General features: G+C 38.7%; 1 protein-coding gene across 1 annotated transcript in view; it reads left to right on the top strand.

Annotated features, from left to right (window-relative positions):
- Positions 1-27,175, top strand: part of kcnq1.2 (potassium voltage-gated channel, KQT-like subfamily, member 1.2) — a 154,567-nt gene that overhangs the window by 96,467 nt on the left and 30,925 nt on the right. The window contains exons 18-19 of the mRNA XM_037542579.1: positions 2-42; positions 339-400. Coding sequence (XP_037398476.1) covers positions 2-42; positions 339-400 — 103 coding nt within the window. The remainder of the gene's footprint in view (position 1; positions 43-338; positions 401-27,175) is intronic.

Here is a 27,175-nt window from a genome sequence, read left to right as displayed (position 1 = left end):
GGTTGGATCACACATTGGGAAAGCCTGGAATGTTTCTGCCAGGTACACATTTCCTCAGTCTGTTGGCTTTGAGTTTATACAATTTTGAGAGCATTTCTTATATATATTATATATTATTATACATGTACAGAATAGGGTTTCAAATGACACATTATGCACAACTATATGTTGTAGAGGAATAAATTGCTGTGTATGCATAGTCATAGTTATAGTATGCTCTCTTATTGCAAAGGACTTAGATTAGACTAAATTCCAGATCAGTACATTGATGGCTTTAGAATGGAAACAGTCGCATTCCGTTGAATACATTTTCAAAACCAATTTTATTTTTTTCACAGAAAAGGGTGTAGACAAGGAGTACTACACTGTTGGAGCCAGGCTGATCAGACTGGAGGATAAGGTGAGACTGCATAGTGCAGGCTGCGCTGCTGCTGATGTTCTGATGGCTGGATCTCCTGCTCTCTGATAGAATCTGTCACGTTCACACCCTGTATTTTGACTGGCCAATTCAGAGAAGGGTCACATACATGCAACAGCTTTCAGTCAGATCCTGTCAAAGAAGTAATCATTATGTTGCAATCTCCACACAAAGCACCACAAGCATGAGACGAGTTTTTTTTGTTGTTTTGTTTTCTTTGTAGAGGAAGCCAGAGATGATTTAGATTGCAGGCCTGGGTTCCTTAGAAGATAGAGCAGTTATTTCCGTTCCAGATTAAAAACGGCCCTTTTTTTCCCTTAAATTACTTTGTCTTTTGCCAGACAATTATATCCCAGTCCACTTTTAATTATTAAGTGTATCCTGTTTTATTACAGAAATAATGATCATTACAGAGATTAGTGCCTTGTTTAAGAGCGCAGCAATAGTGTACAGCAGAAAGCAAGGATGTTGAAATCCTTTAAACGGCCCTCTGGAGTAGAACCAGCCACCCTCTGCTTACTAGCCACTGAGCCACTGGTCATTATCTTCCACAAACTTTGCTACTGTGGTATTTTGGGGGTGGGCAGTGGTGTTGGTTGGGTGGTGACATTAACGTCATACTGCCAGGAAGTGACTGTCAGCAGGCACAGCTATCAGCGTAAGTAAGTGTAATGGAAGAAGGATATACAAGAGTCACCAACATACCATCATTTATCTTCCTGGATGCTGATCTCACCAGTCATCTACTGCACAACCTTTTTAACTTAGCTTAGTACTATGTGTAATGTTATGAAGACTGCACAGTTACAGCTGCAGAGCTGTTGTCACAGTACACTGGTCAGTTCATGCTACACATTTTAATTTACTGGTACAAAAAAGACTGTATTTAAGAAGCTAAACAAGTCTATTTATCTGTCTGTACAACTAAATTAAATAGGAAAAATAATTAAAATAGGCCAAATAATGAAGCAATAATAATAAGAATATCCATCCATCCATCCATCCATTTTCTAAGCCGCTTCTCCGTCAGGGTCGCTACCCACCACGCCACCGTGCCGCCCATAATAAGAATATATGATAATAAAATAAACTGAAATAATAAATGCAATAAAAATCAAAAACTGTACCAAAACAAAAACTAAGATCAAATAAAACAGCTGCAGGATGAGTGAAGGTATTCAGTGATTGGAAGTTTAAAATGAGTGACACAGAGTGGACTGTTAGAGTGTCCTGTAATTAGGTCCAGCTCACTGGTGCACTGTAGCTGAAAGATCAGTAAAGGTTGATCCAGTCAGTGGAGCGAGTTTGATCATTTCTGTTATTTACAGTAAGCACTGATGTGATATATGATTGCTTATGGCCAGTGAATGCTTTGTAAACAAAACAGAAGCCAGTGTGTTTCCACATGTACAGCTAGAGAGGGCTAAGCGACTTATTCATAAGTGAATCTAAAGGTTTAGTATTAGCAAAAGCAAATCTGTAAATCGCATTACCATCGTCAAGAATAGCTAATAATATTGCTTCAAAACTCTCTTTCTTGCACATTGGGAAACACATATATGATGTGTAACATTGCATTATGAATACTATTGGTCAATGTTACCATTTTTTTAAAAAAGATTGTACAAACATATGATGAGAATTGGATTGCAAATCCCATACTGGATGCAACTTGATGTGTGGAAAATGTGAAAAAGTAGTAAACAGAACAATTTAAAAATTAGAAAACAACAACTTAGTGACAGTATTTGTATAAGGTGCATACTGAACGGTTAATGTTCATGTTAAGTAGTTATATTTTTAATAATGCAACTGATGTTACTCAGTCAGTGATATAGAAAAGTACCAGTGTAGTGTGGGTGGTAGTTTATGGTATTGAGCAGCTGCAGTCAGGATGGTAGCATCCATATACATCATATTTTCATATGTCAATGGTGTCAGTGCAGCAGGTAATGATGCTGTGATATAGAAAGTAAAATAGTGCTGGGAGTGTACTGGTTCGGTGAACTGGATCAGTCCAGTAATGGCTCTCAGAAAGAAGCTATTTCTCAGTCTGGTGGTGTGGTAAGTGTAAAGAGCTTCTAATAGTAAAATATGACAGTCATCCTCTGTCATTGGCATTTTTGAAAAGAGGTGATTACAAAAGGTTACACTGAGTTCAGAGGAACACAGATAATGCTCTCTTTAACAGTATGATTGTGCATCTTACAGAAATGAGCAGGACTGGCTGGTCTTTCCCACAGAGGGATGTTTGTGACTGTGTGTTTTGGTGAGCGTAAAGGGAAAAGACAGCTGTAGTCAGACAAAGATAGCGCAGCTCAGGCATGGCTGCATTATGCTACACAGGGTTTCTCGTAGGCCCTGGTATTATGGCACTCTGCCAAGCAAGCACCCATGCTCATGCCATGAACATCATGACCCAGACCTGACCCAGTGCACTCTGTCTTGCCTGTGTGTGTGTATATATGATTGAAATTCCTTCGTATTTCCTGTGAAATATTTGTTATTGTGAAGTGTAATCTCTTCCCAGCCCTGTCAACTGTGTGTGAACAGGCATGGAGTAATGACCAGTGACAAACCAAACAAGCTGTACTGCTCAGCTCCATCTAATGGGCACTGGGCACTTTTATGGCCCATTTAGCATGGCCATGTTTTAACTGCAGTCCTGATTAGTAGCATAAACTTGTGTTTAGAGGTGCAGTGTCATACTCACAGAGCTCATGTTATTATTAAATTCATGAGGTTCTGTGGAACTAAATTCATGCTAATGATTTAAGGGTTTAAGAGGAAAGTTGGCTTTCTGCTAATACCATTCAAGGAGGCAATAAAAATAGATAGGAACCATCCTTCCTCTGTTAGAAAGGAGGAATGTATTATTATTATTTCCTTAGCTCTCCTCATTTCCCACCAAATAGGCTGCTTCCCTATCAGTCAGGGAGGGTATGGACTAAGACAAGCCTTTGTCTGAATCTTTTTTTGGTAGTGTTGGGAAAAATACTTTGATAAAGTGGTGATGGCTAAATACTGAATACAGTGTACAAAATGTATACAGCAATGTATTCCATTACAATGCATAAAAAGTAATGTATTCAGAATACTCTTAGAATCGCTACTGAATAGGCACATGGGAAACACTGCTGTTGTTATTTTAATTTGACTGACACTGGTTGGCAGTTTTTTTCATGCAATTCATCTGAATAATTCACTTATTTGAATTAAGTTACAACATTCTCAACATTATTCTGACTTTCATCGCCTGCTTCTGTCCATTGCTGCTCCCATAACGCCGCTGCCACTAAGTCAGGGGTTGGCAACCCACATTTTTAGAAGAGAAGTTTGTCCTTTCAACAAAAATCAACCCACCTTGGGAGCCATAACATTTTATGACCATTTAAACATTTTGGCTGTAAATATGTCTTAGTATGTGCTAATGAGGCTAATAGGCTAAAAAGTATAAGTGTAAATATTCAAAAAAAATGTAAAAGGTAATTTTATGCTTTTCCTGCCCTTACAGAATGTGACTTGGGTTAAATACAGATACTTAATTTCTGTATTTTGAATATGTATTCTCAATATTGTCTGTTACATCCCACACCTGCTTTTGGACAACATTATAAAGCACTCCATGTCAATATTCACTCCCAAGAAGAACATTGCGTTGCTGCCATAAGAATTTTTTGCATCACCTGCAAATCTTGGAGTGTACAACACATCATTGTTGTCATATCAAAATGTATGTTGACAAAAAACTAGACTCTCTTCCTAGTATCTTGGAATTTCTTTCACATTCAGAAATAATATATACATTATTTAGAGTGAAAAAAAAGAAAACAATAAAATAAAAAAAATAAAGTTAAAAATAATAAATTAAAAACAGTGACAGTCAGCTGTGCTCTCATGGACCAGGCACAGATATCAGTGACATGACTGGGAATCGAACTTGAGGATGCAACTCTGCACTCACAGAAACAGTGTTCTAGCTGTTCTAGTTGAATTGCTTGAATCACTAACAGCTCGGTGTTGCAAAAGGTTTACTCATGAAAGTCATAAAGAAAGAGAAACTGCCTCTCATATCTTTGAACAACAGCTTTAAAAAATATCTTTGAATCTCACAGATTGAGAAATGGGGGTCATAGTCAGTTGAATCTCTCAGTGAGCAGATGCTCATCGTGCTTGCTTATGAGTGTGGTGGTGGTGGTGTGCAGGTATTTTCATACCAGTGCAGTTTTGTCCACTGTGTAGTTTGATGGTTCTCTCCATGCCCCAGGGCAACAGGTGTGTGAACCGGCTGACCTTGACACGCATGCACAGACACATCTGGACTGAACATGTTTGCTTGTTTTGATTGTGCTGGAGCAGTGTAAAGCAGAGATGCTTTACAGACTTTCCAGTATGTCTGGAGGACTGATTAAAGCATTGCTCAAATAAGAACTCTGCAGCAACGTATAGCAACATATGGTGTATATGGCTGAGACTAGAGGCACTAATCTTGAGTGTAAAACTTGTTCTGAAAGTTCAGTGTAAGTAATACAGACTTACTACTCCTATGTGTTATGCAGTGTGTCTCTGATAAATGAAACATGGAAAATCTTAGACTGCAAAAAAAGAAATTACTTTTACTTGGCACAGAAATTCCCCTAGAAATTTGCCAAGAGGTGATTAACAGTGTAACACTACAGTGTCTCTCTCTCTCTCTCTCTCGCTCTCTGTTTCTTTCTCTGTCTCTCCCTCCCTTTCATTTTGTCTATCTCTTTTATTTCGTGCCATTAGCACAAAACCATTCGTCTTTTGCAGTGGTGAAAGTTTTGAGGTGTTTGTCTGAATGGTGGGACGTTGAGTAATACTCTGTTAATATGTCTGAGTCAGACAGTGATTTATTCTAGTTGGACAGAGACACACACGCTAACAAATGTTTCTTTCTGCCTGGACAAAGACACGTACCCCGATGAAGGTGTCTTTCTCCTCTCCCTCGCAACGACAGAGCCAAGTCTCTGACTGCTTAACTCTTCATGAAGATAGATTGCCTTTTGTGAAGTTGTGTCTTGTCCTCCCGTCTAGAGCTCGGCACTCTGACTAGACAGTAAAGGTTGATTAAGCTGACTGATGACTAAACTAAACTAAACTGATAACTAGCATTAGCTTGAAAGATGACCAGGTCTTCTAAGCTGTGAATAGAAGTTGTCTGGCCAGACTATCTCATCTCATTGGAGATGCAACAAACCCACTCATCTTATGCCTCAGGCTTATTACAGGTGGAACCTAGATGACACAAACAAGACTGAGCTTGTCAGCTTTACAGAGATGCAGTGTAGGAAATGTAGGCCTATTTTTTGTGTATTTGGTTTACCCAAGAATTGTATTTATTGTTTTAATAGCATTAACATTGACATTAGTGCTGCTAGTACTTTATGCTCTATGGTGTTATTTTAAACCAAGTGAAGTGAATCAGATTAGCTCCTTCCCAGAAATACCTGTGCTGACATTCTGTTCTGACAGAGAGACAAAGACGGGGTGGGCTGCTGCCTTTCAAAAACCACTCACTATTAAATCTAAAACAATATGCAGTCTTTTTATACTGTTTGTGAAGAGATTTTATTACTGTCAGATGGAAGAGAACTCTGAGAACTTGGCCTGGGGTTCTGCATTCTTAAAAAAGATGGTTCTTCAAGGGTTCTTTAGTAAAGAAAATGGTTGTATAAAGAACTATGAACACAAAGAACCCTCTGCTTGATTAGCAGGATTTTTGCAGCTTGAAAGGGTTCTTAAGATTGTGCTGTAGATGGTTCTTTATACAACCTCTTTGAAAAGGGTTCTATATAGCACCCAAAGGGTTCTTCTACTGTTATGATGTTGAGCTTGTAACAATAGGAGAGCCCTTTTGGGTGCTATATAGAACCCTTTTCAAAAGGTTTTATATAGAACCATCCAAAACACATGCTCCATCAATCTGAAGAAGACTTTAATCATGCAAGGGGTTGTTTGAGTGTTCTTGGTTCTTTATAGAACCATTTTCTTTGCTAAAAGACCTCTTGAAGAGCCATCCCTTTTAAGATTGTGGGTGGCTTCTGCTTTAAGATAGAAGACTGGACACTCCCTCCCATTGATGAACTGTAACAGAACTAAGAGAGGACTGAGGAACTGGAAGGAGATGGGCCGGTGGTGAAGTGCAACAATTTCATCACAGTTAAGAAAAGGTAAAGATAGAAATTTATAGAAAGTGGTGAGAGGAGGAGCATAAGGCCCCGCAAACTTTAGTTATTTCATAACATTATGTAGAAATGGTCCACACATTTGACTCAAGTGAATGCAGTGTGTTCCTTTTAAATCCACACTGCTGTTTTACACATCCTCATCTGAAGCACAAAGTAGCTCCAATGGCCTTCAAAGCCCTGCTCTCCACACCTGTGAGAAAGCACTGAAGTCTAGACAGACATGAGAGACCATGCAGACAGGTGTGGTCAGAAAAGATTAGTGGTTAAATGTGGGTGTCTCTGCAGGGTATGGTACAGCCCTGGCCCAAAGTGTGTCCAGAGGTGAAGGGCAGATATAAGCATGTCTGAGTGGATTAGAGCAACAAATGAATCTGTATGTAAGTGAATTTCTGCACTCTTCCTGTTAATAGGGGTTGTATTTTGCATACTTGGCATGTGCAATAATGAGAACATGGGTCATTTAAAGCCATTCCTGAGGGCAGTGTAAATTTCTTCACACTATTGCAAGCCTTAAAGTTAACAGCACTCCCAGTGCACACATGCAGTGTTCCATGTAAATAATGCGGGGTAAAGGCTGTGAGGGCTTCAGTGGTCTCCTGGGCTCAGTAGAGGCTGTTGGCAGCAGTGCTGTGCAGCATCCACTGTGGTGGCTTTGCACTGTGAATACAGTAAAATTAGAAACATGTTTAAAATTAGCCCCTGCAGAGATATGTTAAAATAAATCAATGGCTGTAGGAGCTGATATAACTGATGGTTTTACCATGTAAGGTGATTAACTGATTCTCTGAAGTATTTTTGCTGCAGTTAGATTCAGACTCGATTCTCAGGCGAAACAAAGGGAGGAAGCTTGGCACGGCAGTTTGCGGTCCACTATACTCCTCATTCACCCTGACCACAGGACCACAGGACATGTCTGGGCTAGTGGCAGGTCCCAGGAATTTAACTTTAATTCAACGGATATCTGGCTGCACATAGCCAGTCCTTTCTTAGAATGATCTGTACAGGAACCAGATCTAATCAACATTCTAATCTGCAGGTTTCAAAATAGTTCTTGACTAGGATGTATGGTTTACTCAGAGATGTCAGATTGGACGTCATTAAAAAAGGAAGAACCACAGTTGGTCCTCTTCTATGGCAGGGGTGTCAAACCCAACCACTAAAAGGGCCATTTTAAAAAATAACAAATCCATGGGCCAGAGAGAACAGATGTTTTTTATTTCATTTTTAATAAACATCTTGCTGTAACCCAAACTGACCATTGTATATTCAAAATACGCCAAATTGTCAACAGCAAAAGATAGACACTTGTAGCAGATCTTGAAATATTACATGAATACTTGAAATATTCAAAATTTAAACATCCCCAGGATGCAGATCTTTTAAACCCACATATTTGCTTGAACTAAATATATTTTTGGGCCCAATTTCTGAGCTGCTGAACTAACGCTAAGTGTTTATGTTGGTTTAACTGTAGCTGAAATGCAGCTAGTGTTTTAGGTAATATCACTGGTGTGAAATATAGAATTGAGGTGTAACTGCTGTCCCATACATTGTTGTTGGGGAAGAAGAGTCATAGCACATATCACGTTGCAGTGCATGCTGGGGACTGTAGTGCAGTGTGTTGTGAAGCAGACTAATATTAATAATTTGCGGGCCGGGTAGGATTGCGTCATGGGCATGATCTGGTCCATGGGCCTTGTGTTTGACACATGGCTTCAGGAGCATCATTCCAAATAACCCTTGCTTGTACCTTTAACAGTTTAACAATAGAAAATAAGTGTATTGTATTTTATCCAGTCATCATTTGATTATATATTTCAGTGGCAAAGGTTTCATCAAATGGCCAACTTTTAGTGAGCACAAATCAGAAAATAATTTAATGTTGAATGTGGATTTCCTCAAAGGGCAAGGCAAGCACTTAAACTGAGTTGAACTACACTGTAAGTGGTTTAAGGTTATTATTGCAAAGTCACCACAATTGTTAAGACTTTTCCCCAGCTATTCCCAATTTCCAGTATACACAACCAAAACACAGCAATGCATATACTCTTTGAGTGCCTCTTACAGTCCGCTTGAAGTGGGTGTAAATGGTAAACTCTGTAAATATGTGTGCTCCAGTCCATTTCCTCTTTAATTTTCTGCATTTGGCAGGCCTCAGGTTCATATTTTTACACATGCTGTCTCTCTCTGCCCTACTCATTTGCTCCTACTACTCATTTGCACTCTGTCCCACTGAGACAAGGTAACATACTTTAAAAGGTTATAAACAGGTCAGTATGTTTAAAATGAAATAAGTGCCTGGTTTTATTGGTCCCATAACATTTTCTTTTCTTTTTCTTTCCTCTCTCTCTTGTGCTCTCTATCTTTCTCGTTTTCTCTGTTTTATGATGAGTAGTGAGTAGTCAAAGTGCCTCCATTCTTTTCAGCCCCATTAAGTTAGTCTGCAGCACGAGGCAGTGTCATAAACTGAGCGACGCCACTCACTCAAACTCAGTGCAGTGGAACACTTAAATATCCCTGTCACAAAAAAGACCTCTAACACATGTAAACAGCTTGAGTGAGTGGGAGTGTGTTTATTTCACTTCCTATTCTCCTCCAGCTTTTTTTGGGGCCTGACAACATGGCATATTGAGATAATGGACTGGGCTGGATACACTGATCTGCAACCTCCCTGACATTAATATAATTTACAGTACTAACATTTAATCCCTTTTCTGTGCCTATTACAGTCATATCACCCAAAACACACACTATCATGCCTATACCGTGTTGCATAACTGGAGGGCTGAGAATAGTTCACCACTCAAATAATAGGTCAGTGGTGGTCATGCAGGGAGCCACAGAAAGGTTAGAGGTTCCCTGATAAATAGTACAGCAACAGATGGGCTATGATCAGTAATTATCAACTTATGAAATGCACCTACAGATGGGTGACACCTTAAAAGAAAACCAGTTTTTTAGTAGGGTGTTGGGCTACAACAAGCTGCCAGAACAGCTTCAGTGTGCCTTGGGGCAGATTCTTGAATGTGCACTGGAGGGATAAAACATAATTCTTCCAAAAGATATTGCCTCACTTGGTGTTTTGATGATGGTGGAGCAGAGCACTGGTCTAAAATATCCAATACATACATCTCTTTGGGTCGAGATCTGGAGATTGCAAAGGCCATAGCATAGGATTTACATCATTTTCATGCTCATCAAAACATTCAGTGACATTTAGTATATTGGGGTGTTGTCATCCTAGAAGAGACCACTCCTATCAGTTGTATTGATTTCCCTTTAAGGTGGCAAATCATGGACCCAAATTGTGCAAGAAAAGTGGCCCACTGCACAGCAGAGCCACCAGGCCTCCTCTCTGTAGATGTGCAGTATTCAGGCCTATACTGTTGTCTTGGTGTATGTCATGCATGCACTCACCCACTTGTTAAGAGTATGGTGAAGGATGACTTATCAGACCAGTGCTGAGGTTTTTTTATACCACTCAACTCTCAAATGTCCATTTATTTTTGTGATGAGTGTTTCATGTACTGCAACCCTTCTATAATATCCCTCTCTATAAAGTCATAGAGAGACTGTTCTTGCTAACAGTCTGATCTCGTCCTACATTAACATTCGCAAGACACAGCTGCTTTTTGTTTTTCTTTACAAATTGTGGCATTGATCAGAAGAAGAGTCAGTTGAGACTATAATTTCTACTCAACAAACGCTCTTTAGTAAATGAACAGGGCAGAAAGACCACCTCCATGAACTTGAAATAGCTGAGAAGGTCACCTACATTCATAAAATTCCACTCTACAGTAGACAGGCTATCTAAACCCACCCCCGAGCGCAAAAAGTAAAACAGATTAGTAAACACAGTAAACAGATAAACACATCTGAAACTAACAAACAACAACATAAGCAACAATAACAATCCCTTTTATTGAAGGTGCACACCTCACTACTCATGGCCCTTTTTACATGCACAAAAGCTCCAATGGCAGAGTCACAGTATCACACTAATGCATGAGCATCACAATGATTGAAAGTGCAACAGTTTCCAGCCCTATTTATGATACATTTCTCAAAGATCTAAATACAGATGTCTCTTTAGTTACAGTTCCTTTTGAAACACTAGCTTTTGTGACTGAATCTCCTGCCACTGCTGCCCCAATAATGAGCCCTTTTTCAAAGTCACTAAAGGGGAGACACATATATGATTACTGGACTCATTTATCTTTCCATTTGATCTCATTGTGATGTAGGAGAAATTACAGAGATATTAAGAAGATCTCTTTTTTTCTGTCCTGTCCGGAGGGTTCCTTTACTAAGAAAAACATCACTGGCACAAGATCATTAATAAAGCGTTCGGTCACCCGCTGCTGTGTATTGTGCTGTATATTTCATGATTTTACTTTTTGTCGTATAACAATGAACATATGATAACACAGCACTGGTCGATGCAAAAATCTACACTTTGTAAGTACTTTCTGGTCATCAGATTACCACAGCCTGTAATATTAATGATCATAAGTCATTTAGTCTGTTAACTATCTTTTAGCCTGTTAGCTAGCTGACCAGCCTAGTTCTAGTGAAGAACATAAGTTGCTAGCCCCGCAGTTTAGACAAAAATTGGGTTCATCAGTACATTTGGTGCTCCATGCCAGCAGCAAGAGAATCAAAGATTATTCCATTAACAGCACAAGGGATTTTTGTGCCGTGGTAATGCACAGTTCAGTTGTTGCGAAGTGATCATAGGTGTGTGTATATTGTCGATTTAACAGCAGCGTCAAACAATGCCCAATCAGATTTCAGGACAGAAGATGTTTTATAATAAAGATTTTCTCTATAATAGCTGGATTGTAACATGGTGTCCAGAGACAGAAAACTGTGTTTTCATACTTTGGATTGTATACTGTTTGAGCACATAGATTGAAGTAGAATTAAAGCATAGAGTTGGTTCTGGTTAAGTTAATTTGATTTGTGATGGTTAAGGAAGTTTAGGAATCAAAGAAATTGGCTTTTATTTATGAGATGACACCCTTGAGAAATGTTATAAACAGTGGGAATCACCTTTGATGGAATGCAGTATTGAACTCTGAAAATTCACTCTGACTGTCTTTTTTTAATGCTGTATGCTTTCCACCAGAGTGCACACACCGACACAGATTGTTGCTTTTGTCTAACTCTTTTGTGTGTGTGTGTGTGTGTGTGTGTGTGTGTGTGTGTGTGTGTGTGTGTGTGTGTGTGTGTGTGTGTGTGTATCTGCTCTCTGTGGTTAACCACCACTTGTGTTAGCCTGCATTACTCGGCAGCAACACCGCTCACATTGCTGGGCCTCTTTTCTTTCTTTAGCACGATCGTGAACCCGGGGGGAAACCTGATCAGCACTCCACCCTCCAAATGATACGCTGCCAGCCACTACTACAATAACACACTGTGTGTTTTTCTCTCGCTCTCTCACGTGATCCATCCGTCAGACAGGCTGCAGCCATACCCAGCCAGCCAGCGAGCGAGGGAGGGAAGTGTTTTTGTTTACTTGAAGCAGAGTAAAGCTGAAGAATCCTGTCACTGTGTATATGTGCGTAGTTGCTTGAGTCACATGACCCCTGTGTTTTCTCTACTAGGCTGCTGTGATGAATGAAAATCACTGCTCTGTGTCAAAGAGTAATCTGTGTCACTTCTCACCATATGAATATGAAATATGTTGTAATCTGTGAATAGAATTTATTATAAAATAGTTTCAACATATTGCATTGTTGTATAGTTCTGCTGTCGAATGTTATTTTTTAAAAAGATTTGAAAACGTTTATTCATGTTATAGTTGGTTTAGTTGAACGCATCGTGAATTCATTCCAAGCATCCACGTCATCTAAGAAAGCAACAAACTCACTGCTCTCCATATGACTAAAAACCTCAAAAAAGTCATGGGTGGGAGCAGTTTATCTGATGATTATGAAGGTTATTGATGAAAAACAATTGCTGAATGTAAAATATGTGAGAAGAGGTTGGAACCTTTTTGAAAAGGGCTCTATATAGCACTAAAGGGGGTCCTTCTATTGTTCTAATGTCGAGCTTGTAAAAATAGCAGAACCTCTGAGTTATCTCAAGTATATAAATACAGTCTTAAAAAGTTGGTTCTTCAAGGGTTCTTTAGTAAAGACTCTGGTTCTATATAGAACCATGAACACTTACTGCATGCAAACATGCATTTGCATGCTTACAGGGTTCTTTGCATGGTGAAATGGTTCTTCAGACTGATGGAGAATGTATTGTATATGGTTCTATATAGCACCATTCAGGATTCTTCTATTGCGACGACAGATGACTGCGGAGTCTCCAGGCCAGGATCAGCAGAAAAAAAGTTTGGACCAAAACACAGTTTCCTGACTCCCATTCCTCAGTACTGAACTCTGACATTCTCAGGCATTGTTATGCACCCATCACTTTAACTGCTTCATAAGCTCATTCAAATTGAACTACTGTTTATATTTGCACTATTTATACCCACAGACCTTAATCTGTATATATCTATATATATCTATATATATAGAATTTTTTAATTCTATTTTTCTACAATTAATGTTTATTTTTATGATTAGTGTTGTGTTTTTTTTACATGCACACTTTTCCTGTTTACCATCTATTTAATGTTTTTCCTACACCATGGGGGTCTGAGAGTAACACAATTCCAATACACTGTATGTCCTGTACATATTGTAGTATTGACAATAAAGCTAACTTGATTTGTAACAGTAGAGGAACAGTTTTTGGAGCTATATCGAACTCTCTTTAAAAAGAACCCTTGCAGAATCATCATTTTAGGGTACAATCTCTTTCGAGTTCCACCATCCATCCGGTCTGCACTTCTTTTGACTCAGTTTTGTCACATAGCTGTTTCAGGTAGCAGTACTGGCTCTTTTTTCTTTAAACTGTTTTGTAGAGGGTTTAAACAGCAACCCAAACAGCAGATCTGTTTATTACAACATCACAGCGGTTTTTATTGTATCAAAGAAAAGTCTCCTCTACACACTGTTAGTCAGGCACTGGAGCTGATCTGCATATATCATATCAACTATAGAGCTATATTTTTGTAACACTGCAGAAATTGGGACTTTGTTATGGAGTTCACACACATGCACTAGAAAAAAAGAAGAAAAACAGGTTGGAAGGGCTTGTGTTTTGATGAGCATAATACGCAGCTGATGTGGACTGAAACACTGATTAAAATGGAAGTGCATCTGTTCCGCCAGACAAATAAGTAAAAATCTGATTTTGAGAATGAGAATTTGAGTACTTTGAAAAAATCAAAGAATATTAGAAGCCTGTAAATGATGCTTGGCTCGGCCCTATATGTGTCATTCCTGTACCGCTATACTTTGTATCCCTTTCATATCCACCCATTGAAAATAAGGCTGTAGCAGGAAATCAAGCGTCAGAAAAACTGATGACATGCGAGAGTCATAGAGTGCTGTGGCAGTGAGGGGACGCTAGTGCCGGGGGAATGTGATGACGCAGTGAAAGACTCCAGACTTTGTGACCCGTGCCGGTTTGGTAACAGGGTTCCTTAATGGCAGGGTTGGTGCTCGTTTTGCTGAGAGTGAGTAGGGTGAGGGTGAGGCTCTGTGTGTGTGTGTGTGGAAGGGGGGTGCTGCCTTAGCCTCGGTGGAGCCACTATGGAGGAACAGAAGCAGAGTAATGAGGGGGTAGTGGTTTGGCACTGAATGTACATACACGCACACACATTCTCTCTCTCTCGCTCTCTCACGCACACGCACACACACACACGCACGCACACGCGCACACACACACACACACACACACACACACACACACACACACACACACACACACACACACACACACACTCTTAATGGATAGGTAAGGCAGGAAAGTTAGTGTCTATTCAGTGTAAGTGTATTATTCTGTATTTAAAGTGGCTTAACCCTTAGATTATTTCATAAGTCTTGTGTCTGTTGTGTCACTTTATTAATCTTCCATGCTAAGATGCAGTTCATCCTTTCTTTAAAATGCCCACATTTTGGAAAAGAGTAAAAAGTATGATGTAATATGTAAACACTGTTAACACTCAGTTCTTACACTCTCTGTATGAAATTTCAACTGTGACTATTACACTCATAAAAAAGATGATTTTTCAAGGGTTCCTTCAAGAGCTCTCGCATTTCCTTCTTTTTTCTCAGTAACAGGTTCTCACAGTGTTGTTGTTCTTCTCACAGTGGAAAGATGGACCGAAACACCTGTGGATTTTTTTTTTTAGATCTGAAGCAAGAGTGGAGCTTTATTTTCTCCTCTCTCTCAAAGCATTTGAAGGAATAGTTTGGCGAAAAGTAAATTTTCACAATTTTCCAATTATCCAAGATGTGTTCAAATGGTCAAGACCTCTGTTGATGTTCAAACACTATCAGTAGTCACCCATATCGTTTCCGTAAATACATCCCCAAAACTTTTCTCAACCCGCTCAAACGCATCCAAGTTTGCTCAGACTTGTCAGTGTGGTTTAGCATTGCTAGCTATGAAATATAAAAATGTACAAAACTTCACAGTGTAGCTGAACTCTGCAGGCAGCTATTTTAGACAATGGGTATTGTGCCGAGTTACACCTCCCTTTGATGGGGGAACACATCATGGAAGAATATGGACACCACAAATTACACGTTTGTGTAATTTTTTTAAGGCATGTGTTTATGAATAACAACAACAGAAACTGCAAATGTAATCTAGGGATGTCCGCATGCAAAGTGGAGGGGAGAGGGGATTTGCCGCAACACCTGTAGAAGAAGAACAAAAACAGCAAAATCTGGACAGCAAACTTTTTGACCTCCTTCAAAGTGGACTATAAGACGGAATATGGGCCCCTTAAGCAAAAACAGGAACAAATGAAGGTTGAAAACCTTGTCTCTTCTATGATTTAGGCTTGAAAGCAGGAAACTGCAGAAACAATTAATTTGCCTTCAGCACACAGATGACAACAGATTAATAACATATTATTCACTGTAAGGCTGATCATATGTACTCAAAGTGCACACCTGTGGAAAAATGCTCTTTCTTAGAACTTGGCCCAAGAAATACCACTGTGGGACTGCCGGGCCCAAAGTTTTATTACACACTTCTATAACCTAACCATTTAGTTACTGAATAATAAGCCATAGTGTGTAATAAGCCTGGGATTTTAAGGGTTTTTTTTATCTGTCCCTTCTGTCCCAAGTTCAGAATATATCATGCTGACCTGATACACTTATAAGCATATTATCTATGTTCCATTTTAACCTGGCTAGGCATTGATCAGCCAGACATTTAGGGGTGGAGTGGACCCCTTTGTTTCTGAGTCTTTTTTTTCTTTTCTTTTTTTTTTTGTCAATGGGCTTAAAGGTATTTTGGATGCTTGGAGATTCAATACCTATTATATGCACACACAATTAGCCAAAAAATAGCTGGGTAATCAGAGAACATCTATTGTTCCAGGTTGTTCGGTTGTTAACGTGTTTGTTCCCTAGTGTACGCACAATGGGAGGTGATTTAGCACGCTTGTCTACATGAGTCCTCATGTTTAATCAGAGTCATTAATGTTGCTTAGCTGGTGTACTCCCAGAGTTTACTAAGTTCAATGACACTTGAGAGAGAGCAAGGTTTCTCCAAAGCTTCCTATGGTTTCCTGTTTTCAGTACTGCTGTCCCTGTGTCATTGTGCAGAGAACAGCTTACTGAATGTTGTGGGTACTTTTACACAGTACTGAAGAATTATTTAGCAATACTAAAGTGATGTATTATACCCCAGGTCAGCCCAAGAGTGAAAAGCATATGTAGAGAGATCTAGGAGTCAGAATCAGTAGAGGCCCCATGACACAATCCCTTAGCCAAGTATCACAATCCCCTAGCCATGATACGATTCAATTGCAAGCTTTAAAAAGATTTGTGATATCCTGAACACCTGCCCTTTTGCCTTTGGACTACACAAATTCCCTCCTTGTCAGCATGTATAATAATTGTATTGTATATGTCCTCTATCATTTTTAAGATCCATTTTGCAAGGCGAGTCAAAGCTCAATGTCTCTGGGAAATAGAGCTAGAGTGGTGGTGTAGGTTCCACTAGCCCTTTCGCTCTCTGGCACACCTTCTGGTGCAGTACTGACAGCATATGAAGATTTTGTCCTAGTGAATTCTGACCTGATGTGGACGCACGCGTCACAAAATCATATCTCTTTGAAAGGTTGTACATTTTCACACTGTGGTCATTTCAAACAGGCAAACATAATTTTGGCACAAAGGGGTTTTAAGATCTTGCCAAACCATTTTTCTTTCCGTTTTGTAAAAACTTAGATTTGGCCCTGAGAGGAGCTCTTGCTTTTAGTCATTGATTTCTCATGATTTATGGCAGACAAGTAGAGTATTGAATAACACTACCATCTTGAAAATGTAATATTGCCGGTTTGGTGCCCTGCTCTGACAAAAACACATTCATATCAGCATGTAAATGTGTTATTTTAGGCTGGCCCTAAGTATCTTTAGGTGAGACTTCTATCACTACATTTGCCTTCTTCTGAAACATGATAAGACCGCCTCTCTGGATAAAAGTGCATGCCATATGCTATAAATTAAGTTCAGATGAATTAAGTAAGTAATTAGGAAAATTTAGTTTAATTGACATTGGTGTTGCTGTTTTTTCCCCCGTAAAATCCTTAGTATGCAAGTTATGTCTACAAAGTTTACACTTTTTATAATCTCACTTCAATCACTCAATGTTCACGAGATTTCCTTCTACCACGGTCACCTCTCATGGATGTGTTGTCCACAAGAAAGAAACAAGGACGAAGAAAATAATAGATTTTTGTATTTTATTGTCCTACAAAATAGGCATTACACATAGAGATGAACACATTAGCAATAGTAATAATTAAATGATGAAACATGAATACTTTGGCCTTTATGTACCAATAATATTTACCATCCAAAATTTGGTGATGCTGTTTTACCAAAAATTTCCTACTACTTCTACTGAGATAAATGCGTTGTTAATTTTACTTATTACAGTCATGGTCTATCTGAATGACATTTCATATTTCAAAAACATCCCAACGTTAATGCGACTCAAGTCCTGTTTCAAAGTTGGTTTCAGAGTGTGAGCACATTTTGAGCTCCATCTGTCAAAATGACTGAAATTCCCATCTAAGGCCTTTAAAGATCCCAGTGATTAGATCATCCTTTAAATCTCTCTTCCTGTGTCATTATATGTGTCAATACCTAATCCATTAAAGCCACCAGTCAGCCCTTTCTCTGGATGGGAAGCTCATTTGGGTTCAGCAGGAATGGCAGGAATTCTGGCTTTCCAGTGAAACTCCAGATTCAGTCACTCGGGCAGATGCTCTTTGATAGCTGCCATTACGTAGTGCCATACTGTGGTTGCTTAATTTCTGATGACAGCATTCTGAAGGGTTGGGTAATGTCCGGGGAAAATCACTAGTGCTTTTTATGCAGAATTTGCTTACTAATGTGAGTTACATTAAATTTTAAGGCAGGTAGGGGTTAAGATAACAAAGGTGGACAAAGCAGCTACGGTTCAAAATTAAAGTGTGCACTGCTATTTACTGCTGTTTGCAAGTGGTAGTTTGCCTCTCTTGAGGGCGAATGTTCATAGGTCTAACTGTTTCTCGGAATTTCCAGCCATTTCTCTTGAGGTTTTGTTTTAGTCATCATGTCCCTAATGGAGATAATGCCATGAAGGTATACATATTTTAAGAGTGTGGGCTCTTAACACAATGCTCACAGTGTGTGTGTGTTTGTGTGTAGGCTCTCTGTGGGCCTTTCAGGGGCATGCATAAATGCAGCATTATTGCATTGCAGTGGAAACACTAATGCAGCCTGTAAATTAGACGGTTATACAGCGCCACAGTAAAAGGTAATTGTAGAACATAATGGGGTAATGGCTGTTTCCTTCACACTGGGCCAAATGACAGAGTACAGCTACCACTACTGTTAACCAGTAAACACCTGAGCCATTGTTGCTCATGAATTGTGACCAAGATAAACTGAGACAGAATCTTCTTTGTATTCTTTGTTCAAAAAAAGGTAAAGAAATGAAAATATGCAACAACGTACGGTACTGTGTAAAAGTCAGAAACCATTCTTTATTTATTTCATTTTCAATTAAAACAGCCATTAAGTACAAGTTATTAACTTTTAGCATCAAGAAAGCAGAACACAAACAGAAGCAGAACACCGCAAATTCTACTGAAGCCTCAACAACTAAATATCTTATGATGTAAATTTATCAGTATTTACTGTGTCCAACTTTTGACTTTATTACAGCTTCTGTTCTTTTTGAAAGACTTTCAGGAGACTTTCAATTTGTCAGAGAAATCTTCAGGAATATTTTCCATATCTCCAAAGTATTGTAAGTTGGTTGTATTTTCCATTTCTCACAATCCAAGTAATCCCGAACACATTCAGTGAAGTCTGGGCTCTGGGCTGGTCAGTCCACTGTTCTGAGAACATCAGTAGCTTTTTTGTTTGATTTGCAAATGTTCTTCTTTTTTGTCTGTTGCTTTTTCTCAGTAAAGGCTTATTGACAGCTACACATCCTTTCAGACTTAGTGTTGAGTTATTTTTTCACAGTGGAAAGATGGACAGAAACACCTGTTGATGTTTTCAGATCTGAAGTAAGAACGGAGCTTGCTTTTCTCCTCTCTCTCAAAGATTAAAGCTTTCTGTTTATCTGTTTGTGACAGTTTTGGTGGTCTTACAGGTCTTGCTTGCATGATGTCAGGAATCACATTTTCTCTGTATGTTATAGTCTTATTTTTAACTCCAGTCTTGAAAATCATTGATTTTTTACTTTTACTTTTTACTTGTTTTTTGTTCTTTGACTTTCCAATTCCTTAGGCAAATGGATTGTCTTATATCGCCTCATAAATATCACCTGAAAAATGAATAACTTGTACTTAAAGGTAGTTTTGACTGGAAAATGTGCTCTGATTTTATGCACAGTACTGTATATATTAAAGTACTTGAAGAGAAGTATACAAACATTTGGAATCAATGTTATCATTACTATAATACCAATATGGTTCCCAATAAATGTACAAATGTGAGATACAAAGCCGTAAAAAACTTTTGAACTTAAAAAAATAAGCATTCTAGTTAACGGGAAATGATGAGTTTATTGAACTTCAAATGATATTACAAGTTCAGTGAATTAAAAATTTCAAGTTAATCCAGTTACTTACTTTTTTAAGTTTAAAAGCTGAATTTTTGTTACAGTATATATTTATTATTATTATTATTTGTTGAAAATCTAAATGTGTAGTTTATTAATATTGATATTTAAATCCACAATATGTAAGTTATTATACACAACATGTTAATATAAGAAATTATTTCAAACATTTGATCTTTACATTATAATAAGTTTCCTATATGCTGATGTGGATGGAAGGATGTAACATGGATGGGTTCACTGATACAGATGGTGCTCAGGTTTATGTAATATATAGGTTTTACTATCAGTGGTCTCCAGATGATCTTCTGTAAGCGTGGTGTGCTCCTGTGGCTGTGCCGGTTGGGAGAGTGAGAGGAAAACAGCAGGCCATCTGTTTCAGGTGTTCAGCCTGTCTTCTCCCTCATGAAGTGATAAATGCTACTTTTGGGAAATTGCTGCAGGGGATTGTGTACAGTTTTGTCTGGGCCAATCTGACCCATAACACAAGACAGTGACGCATATATATATATGTATATATATATCCATCCATTTTCCAAGAATATATATATATATATATATATATATATATATATATATTCTCTCATTGTGTGCACATTATATAAACCTCTAGGAAAATTTCCTTCTAAAAATGCCACCTCGTTCTATACTTTATCACATAATGTGAGGTCTTTTGAAAATCAACGCCCAGACCAGTCCTGAAACAAAAGAGGAGTTTTTCCAGTAGGGTGGGGGATAGGGGGCCATAAAATCTTGTGAAAAGAAGCTGCTGAATTTTCTTCGATGTTTGTGGTTGCTATTTTGCATGTTCTGTGGTTCCATTCACTGTTCACTTTGATGCATATGGTTCTCATAGCACAGACCAACCCCCGCCAACACACACACACACACACACACACACACACACACACACACACACACACACACTCACAAACATAACTCTTTGATCCATCATCTAATTATCTCCTCTCCATAATTGTCTTAATGAATGTTCAGTGCTTTCTGCATGGCTCCGCTGGGTTTGCACCACTCTGTTGTGTGTGCTGTTGTTTTTTTGTGGCATTCCTCAAGCAATTTGTGGCAGAAAGAAACAAAGAGCAGCTTGTTAGGGAACCTCTCCATCTACAGGGTATGAGCACTCATGAGTTATGAGTGGCTGTGAGAAAGATTGGGTAAATTATACGCACACACACACACACACACACACACACAGCAGTGGAGTAATGTTAATGCTGAATTATACCTGGGAGTGATCAATATACTGTACCTGTGAGCTGGGTCTTCAGTCCTTGCCCTAATTATAAAAATTTGGTTTAAGTGACACTTTTTAATCCCACAAACGGGGAAATTTCACCTCCACATTTAACCCATCCATGAAGTGAAACACCACATTTGCACTAGTGAGCTTATACACACTAGGGCCAGTGAGCACACTTGCCTGGAGTGGTGGGCAGCCCTATCCATGGTGCCCGGGGAGCAATTGGGGGTTAGGTGTCTTGCTCCAGGACACCTCAGTCATGGACTGTCGGTGCTGGGGATCGACCCGGCAACCTTCCAGTCACAGGGCCAGTTCCCTAACCTCCAGCCCACGACTGCCCTTAAAACAGGGAAAACACATAATGCTAATTTCTGAGCCCCTATGGAATTCTATCAGTATGTTAGCATTAAGCTAGGATCAATTCATATAAAAAAATTGTCCATGCTAGATTAAACACATACATTTAAAACGTATAAAATACATTTCTCATAGTTTTACTTGAAGCTTGTGACAGGCACATGAGCATATACTTTATTTGTAGCTTTACAGTGACTCTTTCAGTAAAGATACCTAGTAAAGAATTTTTGCTGCTGCTGTTTTCCTCTCTCACAAACTTGGTCGCACCCACTTTAAATCAAAACACTGTCACTGCCTAATTATATATATTAAAATATATTATTTAATGAAAAAATATATTTTATATTAATTAATCTGACAAATTAGGCATTAAATTCAGCTGCTGAACTCTTGAAAAAACGGGAAAACTCACTTTACTGGAACAAAAATCCTGGTAATTCTGGTATTTTTCTATTGTATTCAAGATTTTAATGTTTTTGTTTCCAGTCAAAATACAATGAAATAAAAAAAAACAATGAAATAAGAGCAGTACTGCATAATTTGCAGTCTGTAAAGATAACATTCGTAATGATTTTGTTAAATTAAAAAAGTTACACACAAATCATCAGGGCTTCTCTGAAGGGTTATAAGGTCCCATAGATATATTTGTGTGCCAGCTTTTATTACCTGAAGTACTGGATGGTAATAGTACCTTCCTAAGAAGAGGTCTGGAAATGACAGAGCTAACACACACATAAAATTGCTATCTGTTGTTTATTATTCTAATGTTACTGGTTTTTATATTCATTTTTATCATGATCATTTTTCTAAGTAAAGCTACACTTTGTAAGTTTTTGGGGATTCGGAGGCCTCTGTGGTAGAAATATGTATTTGCATGCAATGTGTGGAAGAGCATTTTGTAAAGCCAGTGTTGCAGGTGCCTTCTCCAAGTGAATAAATCTGATGAGTGCGAGTGTGTTGAAAGAGTATCAAAACAGAAACACATGTCTTCTGAGGATGTAAGTGAATTATCTACTACTGTCATCATAGCTTCATCAGAACATCTACCTGAAGCTTTTTAAGCCTATACATCTGACCATAACGCATACAGAGGTATGATTTGGCCCAAAAACTTTTGCGAAATATGACCCAACACCTCTGACTTATAATTTCCTATTTCAGGTTTTACAGGGTGACACTTATCCAGAGTGACTTACAACTTGATCATTTTTACACAGGTAGGCCAGGATAGTGTTAGGAGTCTTGCCCAAGGACTCTTATTGGTATAGTGTAGGGTGCTTGCCCTGGTGGGGGATTGAACCTCAGTGTACAGCGTAGAAGGCAGAGGTGTTAACCACTACACTATCCAACCATTTTAGCATGTTTTAATGTCACTCAGAAATGCTGTTTCTTGCGGTTTATAGTTTATCATTTCTATAGTTTGAACTTTTTATAAAGAAAAAGAGGACAGTTAATCACCAAAAAATCTGGTAGATTTTATTAATTACTAATATAATTGATAGCGATAGACAAATAGAGGAAGACTTGTATTCTTAAGTTTAAACTGCAGTCAAAGCTTTGCACTTATCCATTTGGAAATATGAAGCAGGATTAAAAGTGTTTGAGTGCTCTGCAGGCTTGACTGTTCAGTGTGTGCGCGTCCGCATGCATATGTGTCCATCCATGCACGTGTGTCCAGGCAGAAGAGAAAGTCGGCTCTGCTGATATTGCTCCTAAACGTGGGTCATTATCCACCCAAACACGGGTGTGCTAGGCTCTTATCTCCCTGCATGAGCGAGTGCAGTGATGACGGCTCCAGCAGCTGACAGCTCGACTCGGCCACTGCACATCAGATAAGCGCTGGAGCTGATCCTGAGGCAGCCATGGCAGAAAGCTGAAGTTCAGGCTGGAAACTGGATGCCTCTCTGAAGCACAATGCTATCGGCCTCTGTGGCTGAGTGCTGGCTTGGGCCCCTCCGTGCTGCGGATGGTTACCCTGGGGCCTCTCTTCAGCAAGGGTAGCGTTTCGCTGTGGAACGCCACATGGGCTCTATCTCTAAGTCATCAGGCAACAGGGCACGGAGCTGTCACTGGGCCCCATGGCGGGCACACTAAGTAGCACCATATTGTGTTACGGCAACATGTCAGTCAGCTGGCCATTCACATCCACTTGTTCTTGCTGCAGGGCATTGCTAGCAAGTGGGATTCCATTGTAGGATTGTTTTTTCTAAAAAAGGGCCGCAAGGATTATGGCTTCATGAAACAAGTCAATATATCCATGCGTTATTTATTTAAGAACAGAATCTCCAAAATTGAATCTTTAAAGGAGAAAGTCTTTAATGTAAGTTAATGTGATTTTACTCAAGAGAGTTTTGGACTATTTCTGTTGAGCCATTCTTCACATGATATAGGGAAACTGGCGTTTTCAAATGGTGTACAAAATAAAAACATTGCAAGTTATGAGGTTTTGAGAAGACAGCAATGTCATCATATAGAAAATCTCAGGCTCAGACCCCCCACCTACAGTGATATATGATATCTGTTACAAGCTACGTTGGCCACAACTGTTGAGAATTTCTTTTCTGATTAGCTAACTGCATGTCCACATGTAGGCACTTGTGTGCACCAAGTTTGTCCAATGGGAAACACAAGTTAGCAGATACCTACTCTATGCATCATGACAAATGTCTTGACATTTGGAACAAAATGATAGGCAGTTTTAAAATGTGTTTCTTTTAAACATTTAAAAGCTTGCATGATTGCTGCCATATAGCACCTTGTTTCAAGCGAATGTTTTTCTTGTAGGCCCACTTTGGAAGTCGCCTATTTTCTGTGACGTGTGATGAGAGGCAGATGCTTGCAGTTCAAAAACAAAGGTGAAGTTTAACTTGGGGACAGGCCGAGAGGAGTCAAAGAACAGGCATTGGTCATATCCAGGATAATCCATACAATAACCAAGGCAAACATCACAAGATAGGGCAAGGCAAGGCAAAAGCCGCAAAACAGGCAGAGAGTCAAAAAACCAAAGCAGCAAACAAACCAGGTGTAGGTACCAAAAGGGAAAGTCCAAAAACAGGGTCAAGAGAACTAACAGGCAGGAAGTCATACACGAAGATAATAAACACAGGAAAGAACGCTCAGTAAGTCTCAAAAGAAAACAATACTTCACAAAGATCTAAACTAAAGCCTGGGCTTATATCTATCCAAAACTATCACATGACCATACTACACAGCTGTGAGGAATCAGTATTCAGGTGATCTGGATCTATGATAGGTCGATGGTGTTGTGTCCTGGGTCATGTGATCCTGCAATGGATCTTGGGAATTGTAGTCCTGAAGTGTATGTGGATTGGTAGCAGGCATGACAATGTCCTTCTAAAACAAGTTTGTGGATGGCTATTTTACCTATTAGTCACATTGGCCTTTTCCTGTCAAGGTAGGTTGTTCCTCGCCATGTTAAGGAATATGTTAAGTACATCAGGGTGATATGCATTTTTTCATTTGATTTGCCACACACACTATGATCGTCTTGCTGTGATAGGGCTAATAATGGGGAAATTACAGATGGCATGATTGACCAGGTGAGTATTCAAACAATATAAAATAATAGTATAGTAATAAATAAATAATTATTTATTATAGCGCAAAAAAAAAAAATTCTCATCACACCAGTGTTCATTGTGTCTGATTCCCAGCTACTATTTAGAGCTCTTCTATGGCATAAGAACTACTGTCCTGGCAGGTAGAAGCCTTATACATGCCTTATGCCTAATGCAACATAGTCAGACAGCTAAACACACTTAAATGAGAGTACTGACTGCCCAGTTCCGCAGTGTTGACTAAAGAGATGCCTACCATTACATTGTAGAGAGGGTCTAGGCTGTGTTTTTTTTTTTTTTTTTAATTAGACATTTGATTTATAACCAAATTCTCCAATCCCAACAGTGAGGGAAATGCCAGAGAAGAGAAACAGATTAAGTGGTCATGGTTTGAGGAAGAAGGAAAGTGTGTAGGTGACCTCTGGTCTTTGTTCATGTAGGAAAACTGAGACACAGAGAAAGAGAAAAGTGTGTGTGTGTGTGCGTGTGTGTGTGTGTGTGTGTCTGCGTATATATGTTTGGCTGCAACATTTCCTCGTACTGTGGTCTTTTACTCCAACTTGCAGGACACAGTGCTCCAGGTGCACACACAAACACACACACAGGCAACACACGTCTATCCAAGCTCTGCAGTTTCACAGTATATATGTACGTATGTGTGTGAGGTCAAGATGTGCTCCTGCAGTTCTGAGCTTAACAGAAATAAGATTGACATTGACATTTTTGTATCCTTAAAATGCATCTCTTTCCATTGATTTAAAAAAGATTGATGTTTTGACAGACAGCAGATGTCAACAATTCAGAGTGTGACAATTATGCTCCACCGTCCATTAAAAAAGTTCACCAGAGTTGAACATTTGATGGATATTTCTTAGTAATTCTGTTTTGTTTTAGTTAGCTTTGAAGTGAACATTATAGGTTTCATGTAGGTTTTGTGTCACATAACTGTAATATCTAGCTCTAAAGATTGAGTAGGACAGCGACTAGTTTGACTAATGTGTCTTTTTTGCTTGCTTTTATGAAAAAGAGCAATGGCTGTTGGTAGTTTTTACATGTTTGCATGAGTTCCCAGCTCACATCTCCACCCATAGACACACCCAAAATAGACCAGCAATGTGTATCAGTGCTGGTTTTTGTGGATTTTTTTTTTTCATTTTTAAGGATATCAAAATGTCTTGTGAACAGTCTTATTACAGTTTTGTTTTCACATATTTAAAAACAAATGTATCACCAAAGAATTCTTGTATTGTAATAAGCTTAACATCATAACAATACAAGAACCAGTGCTATATAGAACTGTTTTCGAAAAGGTACTATATAGAAGTATGTACAAAACATTCTCAAACAATTTGAAGAACCCTTTTACGATGCAAAGAACTCCTTTAATCATGCAATTGGTTATTTGAATGTTCATGGTTCTATATAGAATCATTTTCTTACTAAAGAAAATTTTCTTAGATAGAAATAGAACCATTTTCTTACTAAAGAACCCTTGAAGAACCATCAATGTTAAGAGTGTATTTGTTATATCATGTTAATCATTGTCAACAGGTAATGGAAAATATAATGGTGACAGATAATTGTCATCTGTCAGAGAAAGAGTTCCACACTAGGAACCTAGGCTCATATGCATCCCAAAAATATAAATAAAAACTCCCAGAGCAAAAATAAGAGCAAAAAAAATTCATATTTTTTTCATGAACCCCTTTTTATTGTTTGTACACTGTGTGCACAATTATTAGGCAAGTCTTATTTTTGAGGATTATTTTTATTAATGACCAACTACAGTGCTCTCGGTCCAAAATGTTAATAAACCTCAAACATGAATGTTTAAGAAAGTAAAAGTGAAGTTTTGGCTTTCTTAGGAGAATATCTATATGTGCACATTTATTGGGCAACTATATTGGTGCAGAATTATTATGCAGCTAAATGAAAAACACATTTTCCCCATCTCACTTTTTTATTTTCATCTGTTCAAGTGAGAATTATAAACAAACAACTCAAAGCTTTCCAATGAACATTTCTGAGAAATAAAAAAAAATAAATTAGTGACCAATATAGCCACCCTCCTTTTCAATAACAGTGATAAGCCTTCCATTCATGGAGTCTGTCAGTTTCTTGATCTGTTGACGATCAACTTTTT

This window comes from Pygocentrus nattereri, chromosome 11 (assembly GCF_015220715.1).
Source record: "Pygocentrus nattereri isolate fPygNat1 chromosome 11, fPygNat1.pri, whole genome shotgun sequence".
In the NCBI taxonomy this organism is placed as follows: Eukaryota; Metazoa; Chordata; class Actinopteri; order Characiformes; family Serrasalmidae; genus Pygocentrus; species Pygocentrus nattereri.
This window is presented reverse-complemented; position numbering and strand designations above follow the sequence as displayed.